The sequence below is a fragment of the Bombus impatiens genome, unplaced genomic scaffold (genome assembly GCF_000188095.3).
Source record: "Bombus impatiens unplaced genomic scaffold, BIMP_2.2 scf_0347, whole genome shotgun sequence".
NCBI classification, from domain to species: Eukaryota; Metazoa; Arthropoda; class Insecta; order Hymenoptera; family Apidae; genus Bombus; species Bombus impatiens.
The window spans coordinates 32,379-50,066 of NT_176766.1; the positions used below are offsets into that span (position 1 = coordinate 32,379).

At 32.0% G+C, this 17,688-nt stretch overlaps 5 protein-coding genes across 8 annotated transcripts; 2 read left to right on the top strand and 3 right to left on the bottom strand.

Annotated features, from left to right (window-relative positions):
* The first annotated feature begins 5 nt into the window (after positions 1 to 5).
* LOC100748011 (tetratricopeptide repeat protein 30A) lies at positions 6 to 4,858 on the top strand. Of its 3 annotated transcripts, none has more exons than XM_024367710.2 (9): positions 6 to 135; positions 1,177 to 1,242; positions 1,316 to 1,654; positions 1,727 to 1,862; positions 1,953 to 2,117; positions 2,206 to 2,474; positions 3,740 to 4,147; positions 4,238 to 4,622; positions 4,697 to 4,858. In XM_024367710.2, exons 1-9 carry the CDS (start codon positions 103 to 105, stop codon positions 4,837 to 4,839), a joined length of 1,944 nt encoding a protein of 647 aa, XP_024223478.1. In that variant the 5' UTR covers positions 6 to 102; the 3' UTR covers positions 4,840 to 4,858. The 3 variants fall into 3 exon arrangements, with proteins under 3 accessions (XP_024223478.1, XP_024223476.1, XP_024223477.1); XM_024367708.2 differs by having other exon boundaries at positions 70 to 199; XM_024367709.2 differs by lacking the exon at positions 6 to 135 and adding an exon at positions 660 to 965.
* On the bottom strand, positions 2,122 to 17,226 carry LOC105680779 (nucleolar protein of 40 kDa-like). 2 transcript variants are annotated; one of them, XM_024367711.2, is made up of 3 exons: positions 17,218 to 17,226; positions 3,377 to 3,495; positions 2,122 to 3,276 (listed from the first exon to the last, which is right to left on the bottom strand). In XM_024367711.2, exons 2-3 carry the CDS (start codon positions 3,491 to 3,493, stop codon positions 2,605 to 2,607), a joined length of 789 nt encoding a protein of 262 aa, XP_024223479.1. In that variant the 5' UTR covers positions 3,494 to 3,495; positions 17,218 to 17,226; the 3' UTR covers positions 2,122 to 2,604. The 2 variants fall into 2 exon arrangements, with proteins under 2 accessions (XP_024223479.1, XP_012241174.1); XM_012385751.3 differs by lacking the exon at positions 17,218 to 17,226 and adding an exon at positions 3,577 to 3,595.
* LOC100748132 (tetratricopeptide repeat protein 30A-like) lies at positions 4,843 to 5,882 on the bottom strand. Its single transcript, XM_003489586.3, has 3 exons — positions 5,554 to 5,882; positions 5,079 to 5,463; positions 4,843 to 5,004 (listed from the first exon to the last, which is right to left on the bottom strand). Exons 1-3 carry the CDS (start codon positions 5,869 to 5,871, stop codon positions 4,862 to 4,864), a joined length of 846 nt encoding a protein of 281 aa, XP_003489634.1. The 5' UTR covers positions 5,872 to 5,882; the 3' UTR covers positions 4,843 to 4,861.
* Positions 6,155 to 7,205, top strand: LOC100747807 (26S proteasome non-ATPase regulatory subunit 9). Its single transcript, XM_003489583.4, has 4 exons — positions 6,155 to 6,315; positions 6,465 to 6,564; positions 6,643 to 6,827; positions 6,902 to 7,205. Exons 1-4 carry the CDS (start codon positions 6,205 to 6,207, stop codon positions 7,127 to 7,129), a joined length of 624 nt encoding a protein of 207 aa, XP_003489631.1. The 5' UTR covers positions 6,155 to 6,204; the 3' UTR covers positions 7,130 to 7,205.
* LOC105680778 (uncharacterized protein PFB0145c-like) lies at positions 10,413 to 15,075 on the bottom strand. Its single transcript, XM_033320784.1, has one exon. It carries the CDS (start codon positions 14,936 to 14,938, stop codon positions 11,003 to 11,005), a length of 3,936 nt encoding a protein of 1,311 aa, XP_033176675.1. The 5' UTR covers positions 14,939 to 15,075; the 3' UTR covers positions 10,413 to 11,002.
* Positions 17,227 to 17,688: the final 462 nt, after the last annotated feature.

A 17,688-nucleotide genomic window follows, 5' to 3' on the forward strand; every position in this document is an offset into this window, starting at 1 on the left:
AGTACGTACGAATCGTCGTTGGTTTACATACTACATATATGTATGTTATCGGATCCGCAAAAAAGCTATTGGTGAAACGACGATCGAAACACGGATGCTTCAATGTTCTTTAGTTCTTGCGTTCTTACTACGTGTTATGTGGTCCTATATACATACTTATACTCTGCATCGAGTCTCTTCTTTGAAAATTCATTTAAAAGTCAGATATACGAGTATATATTTACTATTTTGACTGTTCATTGTCCTTAAGAGGGCGCTAGTTTATGCTCATGTTTTTGCGATCAAGAATATAAATTCATTACATTTTGCAATTTACGGACACGATCTTTGACTTTAATTATGCATCTAGTTTTAAGCCGTTCTTATATCATGTTATGAGTAATACATATGTAAATATTTTAAAGAACAAAAGTTTGTTATTCAATACAAAAAGGGATCTGTATTAAATGTAAATGAGTAATAAATACGTTGTTGTTCATGTAATTTTATTTTAGCTAAGCTCGAATTACAAAGAAATGAATACATAAAAATTTGATACATAAATGTACATAGTGGGATTATTGTAATATTATATAAACTTAATATATAATACATATATACAAAATGTAAGAAAATGTTTTACAAATAACAAATCTCTGTAGATACTTATTTATTATAAAAAAAATCATGTCGTGACTGAGTTGTGTTCCTTATATTTTGATTTGTAAAATACATAGTATTAAATATATGAGATTTGATTTCCTTTACAAAAAAGCAGTTGTTTCCATAGTTACGATATTCCTCTTGTATCATAACATTATATACTATACACACATTACGTGTAACATAGTGAGGTCATTAAAACTTTATTGTATAGAGACAATTCAATGTTTCGTGAATAGAAAAATTATCCTAAAAAGATGACTACTTTTATACCAAATGTGCATATTAAAGATGGAGAATACACAAAAGCTATTTATTCAATGGTACAATTCACTTACATGTCAGAAATTCTATTACTTCTTTAGTCAGTGTTTTAAGTTTAGAGATTATTTAACTATTTAAAAATTTATTCCTTTAATTACAAGTATACAATTTAATATTTTAATAGCATATATGTGTTAAAGTCAAATGATAAATTTTAAAAGCGATTTTTTTAAATATCGAAGAAGTACAGTACGGAAATTAATTTTTCAGATTAAAGAACAACGATATTCAGAAACAATAAAAGTTTTGATTATTCTTCTAGATTTTTACCCCATTGTATGTATGACTACGTTGAAATATCAATTTCTTTATCAATATCAATGTTCTGTGCTAATAACTTATTTTACAGTCTAGGCCTTGTTTGTCTCTCCTTGCTCACTGTTATTTTTATACACAAGATTTCATAGCTTCTGCACAGTGTTATGAAAAGTTAGTTCAATTATGTCCTAATGAAAGTATATATAAGTTGTATCATGCTCAATCTTTACACCAAGCATGTATGTATCAAGAGGCTTGGACAATATGTTCCAACATCATTAATCAAAGCAATTTGGAATTTAAAGTAAAGAAACTACAGGCAGCAATAAAATATGGGCAAGAAGACGTTGTTGCTGCGAAAAATCTTGTAGATCAATGTCCAATGGATGATGTTGATACAGAAATTAATTTAGGATGTCTTCTATATAAGGTACAAAAAGTACTAAAGACAAAGAAGTAAAATTTCTGTTTATGTAATAATGTATACTACTTTCTTGTTTAGGAGGAACAGTATGAACAAGCTTTAAAAAAATTTGTAAATGCATTGCAAATTGTAGGTTTCAAGCCTCATTTATCATACAATGTGGCACTTTGTTATTTTAAATTAAAAGAATATGCTGCATCATTAAAACATATCGGTAACATTTATATTGTTATAAATCATTAGGTTCATAAGCAAATATTTAAAATATAATATTTTATATTAACACATATTATGCATGTGATAGCGGATATTATAGAACAAGGAATAAGGGAACATCCAGAATTAGGAGTGGGTATGACAACAGAAGGTATAGAAGTACGCAGTGTTGGAAATACATTAACACTTCATGAAACAGCTTTAACAGAAGCATTTAACTTGAAAGCAGCCATAGAATATCAATTACAAAATTGTAATCATCCCATAGTTTAATTTAATTTTTTAAGTTTAAGTTTCCATAGTGTATTTAATATTCCATGCTCTTTATTTACTGCTTTTAGATGAATCAGCAAAAGAAGCATTAACAGATATGCCTCCTAGATCTGAGGAAGAACTTGATGCTGTCACTTTGCATAATCAGGCTTTAATAAATATGGATACAAAGCCAAGTGAAGGATTTGAGAAACTTCAGTTTTTACTACAACAAAATCCATTTCCACCTGAAACTTTTGCAAACTTATTATTGTTATATTGCAAATACCAATATTATGATCTAGCAGCAGATGTTCTTGCTGAAAATGTACACTTGACCTATAAATATTTAACATCAGTAAGTATGATTTTTATTATTATATTGTTAGATACACTGTAAAATAGATATTTCAAGAGAAATATTTTAATAATTTAAAAATATACAAAATCGGCATGAAGATTAAATTTACATTCTAGTTTTTATGCTTTCATTCATTAGCATATTTAGTTTTTGAATGTTTACACTTTTTAGTACATTTTCCTGAACTTTCTGAATGCTTTCGTTTATGAGCTTTCACATCATGACTAGAAGAACTATCGCTAGAATTTTTATCACTACAAGAACTCTCATGTTTCTTCTTTTTCTTCTTTTGGTCTTTAGAATATTTCTTCTTTTTCTTTTTAATTACATCTTTTTCATCAGAATCACTATCAAGTGCATCTTGTTTGATTTTTTTTGCTTTCTTTTTCCTTTTTAATTTCTTTTGTTTATGTCTTGTGTCTTTTTTGCTTATATCACTTTGTATTTGTATAACGTCTTGTTTTTCTTCAATTTCTGGGATCAATTCATACCGTTTTCCATCAGGACTCATAAAACAGTCTTTAGATAAATGACCAGCAGTTCCACATTTCATACATGTGGTATTAAGGATTGCTTCTAAGTGTATAGTTCTACGATCATGTTTTTCTATAGGTCTTTTCTTTTGCACATCTCTTTGTAGCTGTATTCCATTTGGATCTAAATCTGTACCATTTCCTTGATTTACATGCTTCATAGATAGTCCTATTTTGCCATCATCTCCAATATGAATAACTTTACACCATATACGTTCTCCTTTTTGCAAAACTTCTCCAACATTATTGATATGAGCAGAGCTTACCTAATGAAATTATGAAAACATATAAAATTACAAAAATACAAACTAATTGTATTGTAGAATATAAATAAGTTAATTGATTGCGAATATATTTTTCTAATACTTGTGATTTATGTATCAATCCCTGGAAGGAACAACCTGGAATTCTGATAAAAGCTCCATAATTTTGTACAGATGCAACTTCTCCAATAAATATTTGATTTAATTTGCACCTTGTCATTTCTGTAAACGTATTTAGGCAAGAAGTAACAACAACAGATAAATATCAGTCAAACTTGATGCAAAGGTTAGGTTTACTCATACTCATAATGCTAAATGCAGGATTATAGCAAGAAAATGAATTTTAGAATGCAGAGAATGATAAATGAAAATGTTATTAGTATATTCTTGTATTCAATACAAATTTATGAAAATTAAAAATAATATGAAAATTTTTATTGTAATTATAATAATATTTGTTTTTCAGTATTTATATGATTTTGTGGATGCATTAATCACACAACAAACTTCACCAGAAGAAGCATATCGCAAATTTGACGATCTCGGTAACAAACATATGGAAATATTACGGAAAGCAACAAAAAGAGTTCAGGAAGCACGATTAAATCATGACGATAGCGCTGTTAAAAAAGCTGTTAATGATTACGAGGAAGCTTTGGAAAGATATGTTCCAGTTTTAATGGCACAGGCTAAAATTTACTGGGAACTTGGAAATTATACGCAAGTTGAAAAGATTTTTAGGAAAAGCGTCGAATTTTGCAATGAACATGATATATGGAAATTAAATGTAGCTCACACCCTTTTTATGCAAGAAAATAAGTTTAAAGAAGCAACGGGATTTTATGAGCCAATTGTTAGAAAAAGATATAATAATGTTAGTTGTTTCATCCTTAGCTTTTTATAGTGCGATCTATACATATATGTATGTTAATATGGAAATTATTAAATATTATAAAACTTTTAGATTTTAGATGTGAGCGCTATAGTACTCGCAAATTTATGTGTAAGTTATATCATGACATCCCAAAATGCGGAAGCTGAAGGATTAATGAAAAAGATAGAAAAAGAAGAGCAAGTTGTTTCACGAGAGGATCAAGATAAAAAATTATTTCATTTATGTATTGTGAATTTGGTAATCGGAACTTTATATTGTTCTAAAGGAAATTACGAATTCGGTATATCTAGGGTAATGAAAAGTTTGGAACCTTACAATAAAAAGTTAGGAACAGATACTTGGTTTTACGCGAAGAGGTGTTTTCTATCCCTTTTAGAACAGTTGGCTAAACAATTAGTAGTTTTAAAAGACACTATACTCCAGGAGTGTATACAATTTTTAGAACACTGTGAAGGTATGTATTTTCGATTTTTATATATTTAACAATATTTTCGTACATTGTTGAAATATTATTACTTTTCTTTCTAGTTTACGGAAGGGACGTGGTAACAGTAATAGAAGAGCCTTTTGATATGCAAGATATATTTTCTATTACTCCAAATGGAAAGCAAACGGTTGTTTATGAAGCGCGATATTTGAAAGCCCTATTTTTGAAATTGCAGATGTCTTAAATATATATATATATATATATATTTAAGACATCTGCAATTTCAAAAATAGGGCTTTCAAATATCGCGCTTCATAAACAACCGTTTGCTTTCCATTTGGAGTAATAGAAAATATATCTTGCATATCAAAAGGCTCTTCTATTACTGTTACCACGTCCCTTCCGTAAACTAGAAAGAAAAGTAATAATATTTCAACAATGTACGAAAATATTGTTAAATATATAAAAATCGAAAATACATACCTTCACAGTGTTCTAAAAATTGTATACACTCCTGGAGTATAGTGTCTTTTAAAACTACTAATTGTTTAGCCAACTGTTCTAAAAGGGATAGAAAACACCTCTTCGCGTAAAACCAAGTATCTGTTCCTAACTTTTTATTGTAAGGTTCCAAACTTTTCATTACCCTAGATATACCGAATTCGTAATTTCCTTTAGAACAATATAAAGTTCCGATTACCAAATTCACAATACATAAATGAAATAATTTTTTATCTTGATCCTCTCGTGAAACAACTTGCTCTTCTTTTTCTATCTTTTTCATTAATCCTTCAGCTTCCGCATTTTGGGATGTCATGATATAACTTACACATAAATTTGCGAGTACTATAGCGCTCACATCTAAAATCTAAAAGTTTTATAATATTTAATAATTTCCATATTAACATACATATATGTATAGATCGCACTATAAAAAGCTAAGGATGAAACAACTAACATTATTATATCTTTTTCTAACAATTGGCTCATAAAATCCCGTTGCTTCTTTAAACTTATTTTCTTGCATAAAAAGGGTGTGAGCTACATTTAATTTCCATATATCATGTTCATTGCAAAATTCGACGCTTTTCCTAAAAATCTTTTCAACTTGCGTATAATTTCCAAGTTCCCAGTAAATTTTAGCCTGTGCCATTAAAACTGGAACATATCTTTCCAAAGCTTCCTCGTAATCATTAACAGCTTTTTTAACAGCGCTATCGTCATGATTTAATCGTGCTTCCTGAACTCTTTTTGTTGCTTTCCGTAATATTTCCATATGTTTGTTACCGAGATTATATATATATTTATTTATTTATTTATATTTATTTATTTATTTATTTATATTTATATATGTATAATATGTATAAAACTTATAAAATATTATTGAAATATTATATCGAAATGTATATAAAAATATATTAATTACAAATTACGACATCTAAATGTGTACTACTCATTATTTAGAAAAAAATTTTAATTGTTATATATTCGTTTTTAATTTATGAAAGTGAAATCTTGAAAATGCATTGAGAATTTAAAAATGATTTTTCATGTTTTCATTTTCAAGTTACATACTTGATGATATACTGCGTACGTCAGTCTAGTGAAAATGGTGGTCGACATGGAGTTACAGGAAGCTAAGGATTACGTTCTTCAGCTTATGAAAGACAAAGATAAAATTGAATCGGATTTGAAGGCTTTAAAAGAAATCTTAGATATTGTATGTACATATATTGATATATTTTAAATTTGCACAGAATATCTGTTTAATGACGTTATTGAAAATAAACATAATATAGTTTATACTAGAATGATGTGTCAAATTTTCGAGAAAATGACCGAATGTTTATACATATGTATGAATTGTAGAATCATGTTGGCATGGATGATCCTCTGGTGGACTGCGAGGGATATCCACGAAATGACATTGATGTTTACCAAGTGAGACATGTGAGACATAAGATAATATGTGCGTCTAAATACTACGCAATTTTCTCGCATGAAATTCTACTAACTTGGACTTATTAGTACATTATTAAGTGATTAGGTCTCAGAAATGATCATAAAACATTGATGAAGAAAATAGAAGAAGGTTTGCATAAATTGCATGCCCTAGCAGGAAATCAAGCAGAAAATTCTCTTGCAACTACAGCTATTGTTCAAGATAATGCACAATTGGATCCTTTCTTGAAAGTGAATTTAGTATCCCCAGGTTCTCCAGCAGAAATAGCGGTAAAAAATTTATTTTAGATTTCCATAATGTTTCTAAACTCATGAAACTGATTTACAAATGTTAAATTATATAGGGAATCCAAGTTGATGATCTCATCTTAGAATTTGGTTCCATTGATTGTCGGAATTTTAAATCGTTAAAAGATATTGGAACTTTGGTACAAAATAGCAGATATAAGACAGTAAATATAAAAATCAAACGTGGATCTAATATTGTAGCCCTGACTTTAATTCCACGCCCTTGGATTGGTAATGGTCTTTTGGGTTGCAATATAATACCTATAGAGTCAGTTGAAAGATAAAGCTTTGTGAGAGAAATTTTTATTTATATGTTGGCTTTGTGTGTATATTAGTCAATAAAAGAATATTTATAAATTATTGCGTTTATAATTATTGCATTCATAGTATATTTTTTCTATGTAATGACTTTGGAGTTGGCATTAAATAAATGTTAGAGGTATAATCCTAAGATGTTGGATAGTTAGAGACCTTGAAATTAAGTACATATAATCTGTCAATATGAATTTTTACTTTAGTATTTAAAGTGAGTTGCTATAAAGTCAAGCAGATTCGAGGAAGCATCAGTAGATACTGAAAAGCAGTAGCATGATGTATTTCTCATTGATTGTAAGTTATAATTTGTATTATTACTGTATATTAACTTATTTATTAACATTTCTTCTGTATAGGCAGCGTTCAGCTTAATTCTTTGTTGATATCAAGTGTTAAGTCAAACTAATACTTCTGAGTAATCTGATCAATGTCTATGGTTGCTTGTTTATACTTTATACCTATTCTATAATTCTGAAATATTGCTTGGTGGAGGACAAAAGTGTAGATATTTCTGCCAATATAGTAACTATAACTCCACGTGAACAAGAACAGACAGTAATGCTCTTTGATGATGTTCAATGTAGTGGTACAAACATAAAAATACAAGATAATTTATCTTATTTTTTAAATGAAACAAAAACTATAAACAAAGAACAATTACTAGTAAACAGACCACAGTTTTATAATTATGTAAATATTAATCATTACTTCTTAAAACCTACTACAATATTGAAATACATATCTTATGAGCAATAATATAAAAGCTATTCATATTATGATATGATGATTCATATGACGCTCATAAAATATATATTTCAATATTACAGAGAAACAGATACAAAGATACAAGTTTTCAAAACAAATAATAAGATATTGTTTGGATTTCAACTGGATTTTATGATTTGGGAAAATATATGTATTAATGAATCAAAGCGATTTTAGATATTAGTATTTATGTATGTTATATTGTTAATAATAGAAAATAATTTTGCTTACAGAAAATTGTATTAATGTTAATATTAGAAGATTTGATTAAACATGAAGTGATTTATAGGTAAAGTCGAAATACTTTTATTTCCAATCTCTGACTTCAAAATAGTGCTGAATTTTTGTTTGGTTTAATGTTCCATATTTCACATTTAAATTTTATATTTAGATGTAGTTAAAATATGTATAGCTATTTACGAATCACTGTACGAAATTTTAGACTATTTTATGCTTTACTAACTTTTCATAAATGTCTTTAAATTTACACTCTTTTCAACATTATATCGCAGACGAAGTACAAAATAGACGTGACATGTAATCGATGCAATGCTTTTTCATGACCCACGACTTGTTTTGAGAGTTACCTGACCCCCTTACCATTTTTATGTTACATGCGATGTTATCCATTTAATATAGTATTAGATGATTCCTATATTTACCGTAGCAAATCGCAGAGGGGTTAAGAAAGGAATCGAGGTCGGTATTTCAGAACGTGAGACACAAAGTGCCTTGTTGTATGTAAGTATGCAAGTATGTAAGTACATACTTATTAATACACGTATACATAGATTGTACAACACGGAAATGGGAAGAAGTCCACCGTGGCGGCACAGGGGTAAGGGAGGTAAGTATGTACTTACATACGGCCTTATATCACTCATCGTTACGCGTTACTGCCTTGTTCTGTTTTTATATGCGATACTTTTGGTCAATATGCATGTTTAAATTTACGATTGTATTGAGTATGTCAAAAACAACCAATCAGATTCGCATTCCTTTCAGAGGACTTCTTTCCATCTCCATCTATATATGTATATGAGAGGAAATCCTCTCTGGTATCATATACATATTATGTAATGTCAGATCTATCGGTGTAAAATCAATTTCTAAATGCAAAGGTAAATTTCCTTGTTTCGTTTTATTTGTACTCTTTAAATATGGAAAAAGAATAAACAGATATTAAATTAAAACAATATGAAAAAGGAATGAGCAATGAACGAATATGTTAGATGAGAGGTACAAAAGAAGCGTATACAATAATCTGTTTGTAATTAGCAAGTATTTATAACACTTTCGTTGACGTGCCCGGTGTAGGCCGCTTGTAGTGGTAACAAATACCCTAAACTAACCCTAACCTTCTTTTTTTTTTATATGTGGAGAAATCCTCATGGACACTCCGCTGGATTCTGGGGAAGACACTAAAACTCCACGATGGCCTACCTACGCGTTTGACAGGAGTGCCCCGGGATCTCTTGCGAATTACTGCCGGTGCACTGCCCGCAACTTCTCGCTGAGCCAATCCTGTAAACTACCTAACTGATTAACTGTGGCGTTAGGGGAGGTCATTGCCCCTAGCGCCTGCTAGTCGTTGTCCGAGTTACTCTACATAGATGTGTTACTCTACAAGAGTGAGAGCTTTTCTCTCTCTCTCTCTCTTCCTTTCTGTCCGCTCCTTTACCAGCATAACTTGCTCGTAATAGGAGCGAACAGCCTCGTACTCCTGTTGCCCACTCACCATTACCTGCACGATCGCCGATGGGGCGAATTTCTCGCCTATTACGAGATGCAGGGTGTAGCGGGACAGCTCCCACGCCGGACAAAATTCCAACGTGTGCTGCGCCGTGTCCCTGTTCTCTCCACAGTGGTTTCGTTTCATTTGTTCGCAACATTAAAAACACTAGCTGTTGTTGAATATAATGAAGGAAAGTGTGGTATAGATTATTCCGACCAAATGGTTTCTTATGCCACCACAATTAGAAAGGGAATCAAATGGTACAGAAAACTTGGCATTCAATTCTTTCTGGGAATTTCTGTTGTAAACGCTTTGACGGTTTACAAAATTGCAACAGGAAAAAATATAAATATTAGAATATTTAGACAATTATTAGTTGCAAAATTACTAGGATTGTCTGAAAATACAAAAAATCCTTGTCTTCGACGGAATCAGCATAATATCGCCGTTCGGAAAAATGATTCCGGAAGAAGCATTAGACGTGCATGCAAACTATGTTATGCAAATAAAAGACGTCGAATGGACCGAATAAAGGTACAAAAGAATTTGAAGAAAACAACAACTTATTGTCCAAATTGTCCCGACCAATCCCAGCTATGTATAGAATGCTTTGAAGTTTTACATCCTAAATAATGTTTTTAATAAACCATTTCCGTATTTTTATTTTATAACAATTCAATTATTATTACAATTATTTATTAATTAACAATTTATTATTACGGAATATCTTTTCAAATACCTACGATGATTCTTCGCAAGTAGTCAAATAAGCGACACCTAAATATGGGTTACGTGGCGTGACCAGAAACTTTGCTGACACCCGAAGTCGGTGTCGTGGTAGTCAACGTGCTAAGAGCAGAATGCTGTGGCGACTCGCCATCAGATCGTCCGCCCATACCGGGGTTCCGTACAACGCTAGGGACTGAACGGCACATTCGTATAGTCGGCACACCGCGATTCCTGCCCCGCCGATGTTCGGCAGCAGACCGCACAAAGCGTTGACCGCTGCCGACACCTTTCGGACTAAGGAGTCAAAGTGCGGCTCGAACGTCCAGTGGCTGTCGATGATGAGATGCAGGTATTTTATCTGCGATACCATCTCGACAGCTTCCTCAACCATGCTAAACTAACCCTAACCTAGCCCTAACGTGACAGTAAATAAAATGCTGTGCTTTTAGGATTGAATCAAATTAAAATACATATTTAACTTACTTAGCTCACTTGTTATAAAAAAACTGCCTAAAAATAAAAATAGACCCTATATTACAATTTGTCTTCTTTATACGTAGTTACGTACATACTCTATCAATTTATTTCATTATAACGAAATAATTTTATCGAATTACATCATCTTAAAATTTTTGTATGTATCTTCTATGTTTATTCTCTGTTCGATTGAATATAAAATTTCTTCGCTCGAGATGTACTTTTTTAAAAGATTTTTCAAATCACTTGGATCGTCCAGATTATCTGCACTCATCGTATATCTCTTTATTTTATTAATCGCTCTCATGATACAGCTCTCAAATTCTACACTCTTCTCCTTCAACTTTTGATAAGCGCAGTGTAATTCGCTTGTTTTGTGTTTGAGACCGGAATTGATTTTCCTTAAGGCACATAGCTCATTTTTCAAAGCAGTTTTCTCAGATTCTAACCGATCCAATTTCGAATTCGCTATATCCAACCGAACCCGTAACGACTCTTTTTCGTCCCTCAGTGTCGTCAATTCCGTTTTCAATGCTTGAATTTCTTCAGTCGCGATTCGCAGCTCTTCCTTCCTTTTCTCGTCTTTCGTGAAATTAACAACCAAGCTGCATCTTAGAGAATTTATCTCCATTTTTAGGGCAATGTTCTGCACTTTTAGTTTGTTCGCAATTTCCATTAATTTCTCGATTTGCGTTCCGGCTTGTTCCGTTGTCGACCTGTCATAAGGGCATATACCTGGCTGATTGATACGTGTTACTGCATTTGTATTATTCATATCATGACTCAAGTAACTATTGATCTCTTTATAATAAAGATTCACGATTTCTAGCTTGTTTGAGATAGGTTTAAACACGATTCCATTCGTTTCGTTCTCTACTAATTCAGTCTTCTGCTTTCGAAGCTCGTCCTTCGTGCAAGCCAATTGCATTTTAACTTCAAAGTTCTGACTTCTCAAGTTTAATACCTCGAATCGTAACGATTCGTTTTCTACAATCACTTTCTTTAGTTCTTCTTTTACTTCCATTAATTTTATTTTGTCATTCAAGCGTTTACCAGATTTGCTATTGACAGCTTTTCTCGTTGCACGCTCCACGATTTGTTCATTTTGTTGGCTAAAAATCGACTCGCTATACGCCACTGTTTCCTCTTTTTCCATATTGGAGATTTTGGATCGTAAACTGGTCGTATACTCCTGTTCCAACAATTGTTTTTCTTTTTTCAATGTGGCGTTCATCACCTCTAAAATTTGTAGTTGGTTCTCCAATATCTTGCATTCGCTGTGAATTTCATTCAGTCTCAAGTTCAGTTCCTCGGTTGCTTTTCTCAACGTTTCGTTGTTTTGTCTTACCTCATCGAGAGTAGTTTGTAGAGTCATGTTTTCCGATCTCATTTTACTATAATCCGCTTTTAATTTGTTTAATTCGACAATAGATTGTTGTTCATTCACCGTTTTAACTTGGTTCAATAGATTGTTTAGTGTGACATCGTTCTTGTCTAGTTCGTTAATACGTGTTGCGAGTTGATTCTTTTCTAACAGAAGTGTTTGCACGCGGTCTTCGAAGCTAATTTTCTTTAAAGTCAGTTCGTTTAAATCGTCGTGCAGTTTCGAGTTTTCAAATTCTAGTTGTTTTATTTTGTCCCCGGTCCTGTTCGATTCTGTTTGCGTAACTTCCAATTTGTTACTTAAATGTTCGTTGCTCGTTCTAAAGTTTCTGATTTCTTCGAGTAGACTGTCGCGTTCATATTTATATTTATCAATCTTGTCCTCAAGCATGTTACATTTGGTGCGAACGTGATTTACGGATTTTTCTAGTAGCTCCTTTTCGATCTTTATATTCGTCAAATTGGCGTTTAATTGTTCCTTTTCTTTCTCGAGATTCGCCCTTTTGATGTCTAATTCGTTGTAATCGGATTTTAAGTTGGTGAACTCTTTCAGTCGTTCATCGGCGGTAGCTTTTTCTGCTCCTAGTTGATACACGAGCACCTCTTTTTCCGACTCTAAATGAAAAATGTTCGTTTCCAGTTTTGTTTTAGCATCAGAAAAATGGTGCAATTTAACTTTCAGATCGACAATTTCGCGATTCGCATTATCAAAATTTTCATTCGAAATTGCTAAGTCCACCTTCAGTTGTTGTAATTCAGCGTTCATTCTTTCCATCGCTTCTTCCGAACGCTTTGCATTTTCATTTTCTTTTAATTTTTTATTTTCCTTCAAAGTAATCTGAAGGTTTCGTGTCAAGTCCGTGATCTTGGCGTTTAATGCTTTCTCCATCGTGTTTCTCTCGATAAGAACGCCCCTTGCTTCCTCGCTTTTCTTTTGTACGGCGTCACGAATTTTTCCCATTTCCTTTAACAATCTTTCCTTATCGCTCTGAAGATTTTGTAATTTTTTTCTCGTTAAGCTCGCCTCGTGTTCCACCTTTTGTAATTGTACCAGCTCCTTTCTCGAATCCTCCTGATCACGCTGGAGTTCCAACGCTTTCTCCTCCATCATCTTCATTCTCAACTTCGAAATTTTGTTATCTTCCATTAGCATGGCGATTTCTTTCTGTGTATGCTCCAATTCTTTTCTTTTTTGTTCCAACAAATTTTCAGTACCGAACAATTCCTGGTCAAGAACGTTTATATGGGCGTCTTTCTCATTCAGTTCCGACTTTAATCGAACGATCAAACCCTCCAACTGATCAATTCTCTTGAATGTACTTAGACGATCGCTGGATACGACGATCACTTCTAACTGCTTAATCTCGTGACACACTCTACCGACGAAATTTTCCAATTCTTCAAGGTCTTTCGATTCGTTTGAATTTCCTTCCGCACGACGATTCAATCTATTCATGGTCGACCGTGTCTTCTCGATGATCGTCTCGAGTTCTTTTATTTTGATTAAGTATTCTAGACCATCGCTGCCGCCAATTCTATAATGGTTGTTTATATGATTATTCTTTAACTTATCAATTTCGACGTCGATTTCCTTTAAAGTCGAATCCAATGTTGCAAGTTGTTTCAAATACTCGTTAGATTTCATTACTTTACCTAGAGATAATGGATTAAGTTGGTCACTAAATTTTGCAAATCCGATGTGCAGTTGCTTTAAATTAACGCTCAATTCGATGATTTTCTGTATATATTTTAAGCAATCCGGATCGCCACCAGCAAGCAGTGCCTCATGGTTGTTTTTTAACTTGTTTCTTAAATATTTTGCCAGTCGTTCGATATTATTAAGATTATTCTGACTATTCGAGTCAATGTTCCAAGAATTATTGCCGTCATTAACTTTGAATCTATTTAATTCTGTCTTCAAACGTTTCGTTAAATTATCCAGCTCAACAATTCTCTTCCGATAATCCGTGAGATTACCATTTCTGTATCTTATCACAGCTTTCAGTTTATTGATCTCGACGTACAAATTATCGTTTTTCGTTTGCGACTTGCGCAAACGATCGTTTACATTCACTAGTTCCTCGGATAGATTCGCTATTGTCTCGGCGACTTTGTTAACTATATCGGTGAATATAATTTCCATAGTGTAGTCGACCATCATGAAGTGCTTCAGCTTGCATTTTAAGTGTTCCACTTCCGAACTGTGTTCGTGACCCTCTTCCACCTCGTTCAACCGACTTTTCAGATATTGAATCTCGTTGTTCAAACGTTCTCTCTCGACTAAGTACTCCTGTTTAACTTCCACGATTTTATCATCGGATTTCCTAGCGGTTTCTCGCGTAACGTAGTCTCCATTTAGCAGAGCCGATTTAATATCAGCGATTTCTTTTTTCAAATCTTTATTCACCGTTTCTAGCCGTCTGATTTCTGCTCTTTGATGTTCGATCAATCGGACAGCGTGCAAAGTGTCGTCCGTGTTTCTTGCAGCGACTCGTAAAGCTAGCTTCAACCGCCAAATGTTGGATCGTAATTTCATACGGTCATCTCGCCAGTTTCTCATCTGCTTCATTATACTATTCATCTTACATAGTGTGGTAGCTGCGACGTGTGCTATTCTCGACTTCTCTTTGAACGCGTTATCGTTATTTACCTCGATCGATAGACAATTGTCAAGATATGCGTCCACCATTGTTAGATATTCGTCTGCCTACCATGTAAGTGAAACCAAAATGTTCGTTTCGATTAATTTTAACTGAAATTTCCGAGTAGGTGTGCTGATCACGATCCAGTTACGTCAGAGATATATTCGCTGGCCGAGTTTTGCTCGGTTGAATTGACGGTGCTGAAAGTGATGCAAAAATACCTCTATGTAGATTTTGTTTACGTAGTCAAGTAGAAGAATTAACGGAATATTGATTAATGAAAAATTTGCAAATGATCCTTTGTAAGATAGATTGAAAAACAAGAATAGAAACTGTTACGTTTCTACTCAAAAGCTACTTATTTTGTATCGATAGATAGCTTTATTTCAGCCTAGCGGCCTTGAATTGGGATAGAATAGGATTTGGTTTACAAATTTTATAAACTATAATTATTATCAACATCTACCTCTGTCCTTACTTCTTGTCTCTTTTTCTCCTTTACTTTCTGCAATAGCTTTTATTCTTGTTTAATAGTAATATTTATGCAATAGATGAAAATAAATTATATTTTGCCATATGAGAACAAAGTTATTCGATTATCCGAACAGCATGTACCATAATTAGTTTAGATAATCACGGTCTCGCCATATACATATAACTATAACTTAATTTTTATATTGAAGCTGTATTTGATACTTTCCTACTTTGATATTTGATAACTGTAATTTTTATTATTGACTCACTTATTTTCATAATTCAAGTACATATCTAAACTTGTAGACCTAAATAATGTACAGTATACATGCATGTAAGTTACAGCGTAAGTTTTGTAAATAAATAAATAAATGACTTACTATATATTGAATACAAATTATTTAAGGAGGCATTAAACACAGTTCTCAGATTTTTTGCATCTGTATACGTACATAAAATTTTTATTTTTTACAGCATTTCACATTTTTACGGAACTTTTGTCTAAAAATTTGTGGTTACGTCGTTGAAAATTCATTTGACATTTTTAATCGTGTCATAGAAATAGTTGCCGTCACATATCGTTTTTTGTTTAGTGGAAATTAATATTTTGACTGACATACTCTTTTTTTTAAATATCGATTACAGAGTTATTTCTTGTAGAATTATACTAATCGTATATTTCTTTTTTAAAGATGAACTTGAACTTATAAAACGATTAGAACGATGAGAAATAGACTATGTAATTTGTCGATGATAAATATAACTATGCCTTAGTATTATTGTTGATACAAATATGTTCATAAAATTGAAAACAGAAGGATTTGTTGATACATATACCTAAAAGATAGCAGGGGTTTAAAAGAATAAATATATTTCGAATATTTACATTTTTTATAATATTTTGTATTAATTTCGACATTTTATATACACAAGTAGGTTAAATGTAATTATGAACATGGTTTCATTGCATTTTCTAACATCTGCAAAATTTTCTTTATCAACATAGCAACTACATCGTCATCGTGCATAATTCAAGGTGCGTCCGGAAGTTGGTATTTCTGTAATATCCGTCTATGCCGTTATGCAAAGCAGCGAATCATACAAATTAATAGAATATTACAACCAATTTGATGGGGTACATTTAAAATATCCATAAACGTTTTCTTTTTTGCTGAATATTTTCTACATCGCATGATATATACATATATATGCAATGTACTATGCATGTACATCGATTATTAAATTTCAGAAATGAAGTATACAGAGCGCTAATGGTTTTATTTATTTATTTATTGTAAAAAATTTAATTTGTAATTATATATTATATCAAAATCTAGAAACTGACATTTTTTGAAAATCATTGCATTCTATATATATATTTCTTCTTATTTCTAGTACACATAAAGCAGCACAGCGTCATAATGCTGTTTTGTTATTATTATTATTATTATTATCATTAATATATTTATTTATTCAGCTTTACAGTTGAACATAGAAAGAAGGGCTTGGTTTATATATATCTAACTTCCATCTCAATCCCATACAACTCTTAGAGTCTTAGGTCTCTTTTTTCAGAGAAAAGACCTTTTTTTATTTTTGCGACTAGTCGCGCGACTGCATTGTCGTACATGGCACGATTTTCATTCATGCTGTTGCGACTACGGGTCGCTCGCTAATGCGAAATTAAGGTACGATTTATCGCGACAAATCAGTCGTGTGCGGCTGCAAAGTATATAGAATATATGTATGCATATGTGCTATACCTACGTGCAACAGTCGCGTGCAGTCGGACGTCACTTTGAGGAATGTGAGGAGTCTCAGTGACGACGTTTTAATAAATATTACCATTAACTTATAATGCTATATAATACTGTATTGTAATAGTATATATGTAATAGTAATATTATTATATGATAATATGTAATACTATAATCTATAATGCACTCAATATAAATATTTAATATTATAATGATGAAAAATTTTCTATCATAACATTACACATATGTTTAGCTGTTAATATTATATAATATATATGTATATATATGTCCGAGGTGAAAGAACACCGGAGCCTTTGGAATTTTGGATAATCCAGCAACATTGTAATCTAGAATCTACTATAGCTGTAATTAAACAATTGCAGTTATTCAATCCGATTGTAATTGTTCGAGATCTGTGATAATGAGCTTGGGCTCGAGGCGACAGCCAGTCGCCAAACGTAGCAGCGGTCAAGAGATGAACGCTTTGTCTAACAAAGGTTTTTTTTTTTATTTATTTATTTATTTATTTGTTAAAATTACAGCCAATTCTCGCGTTGAGAATTTTC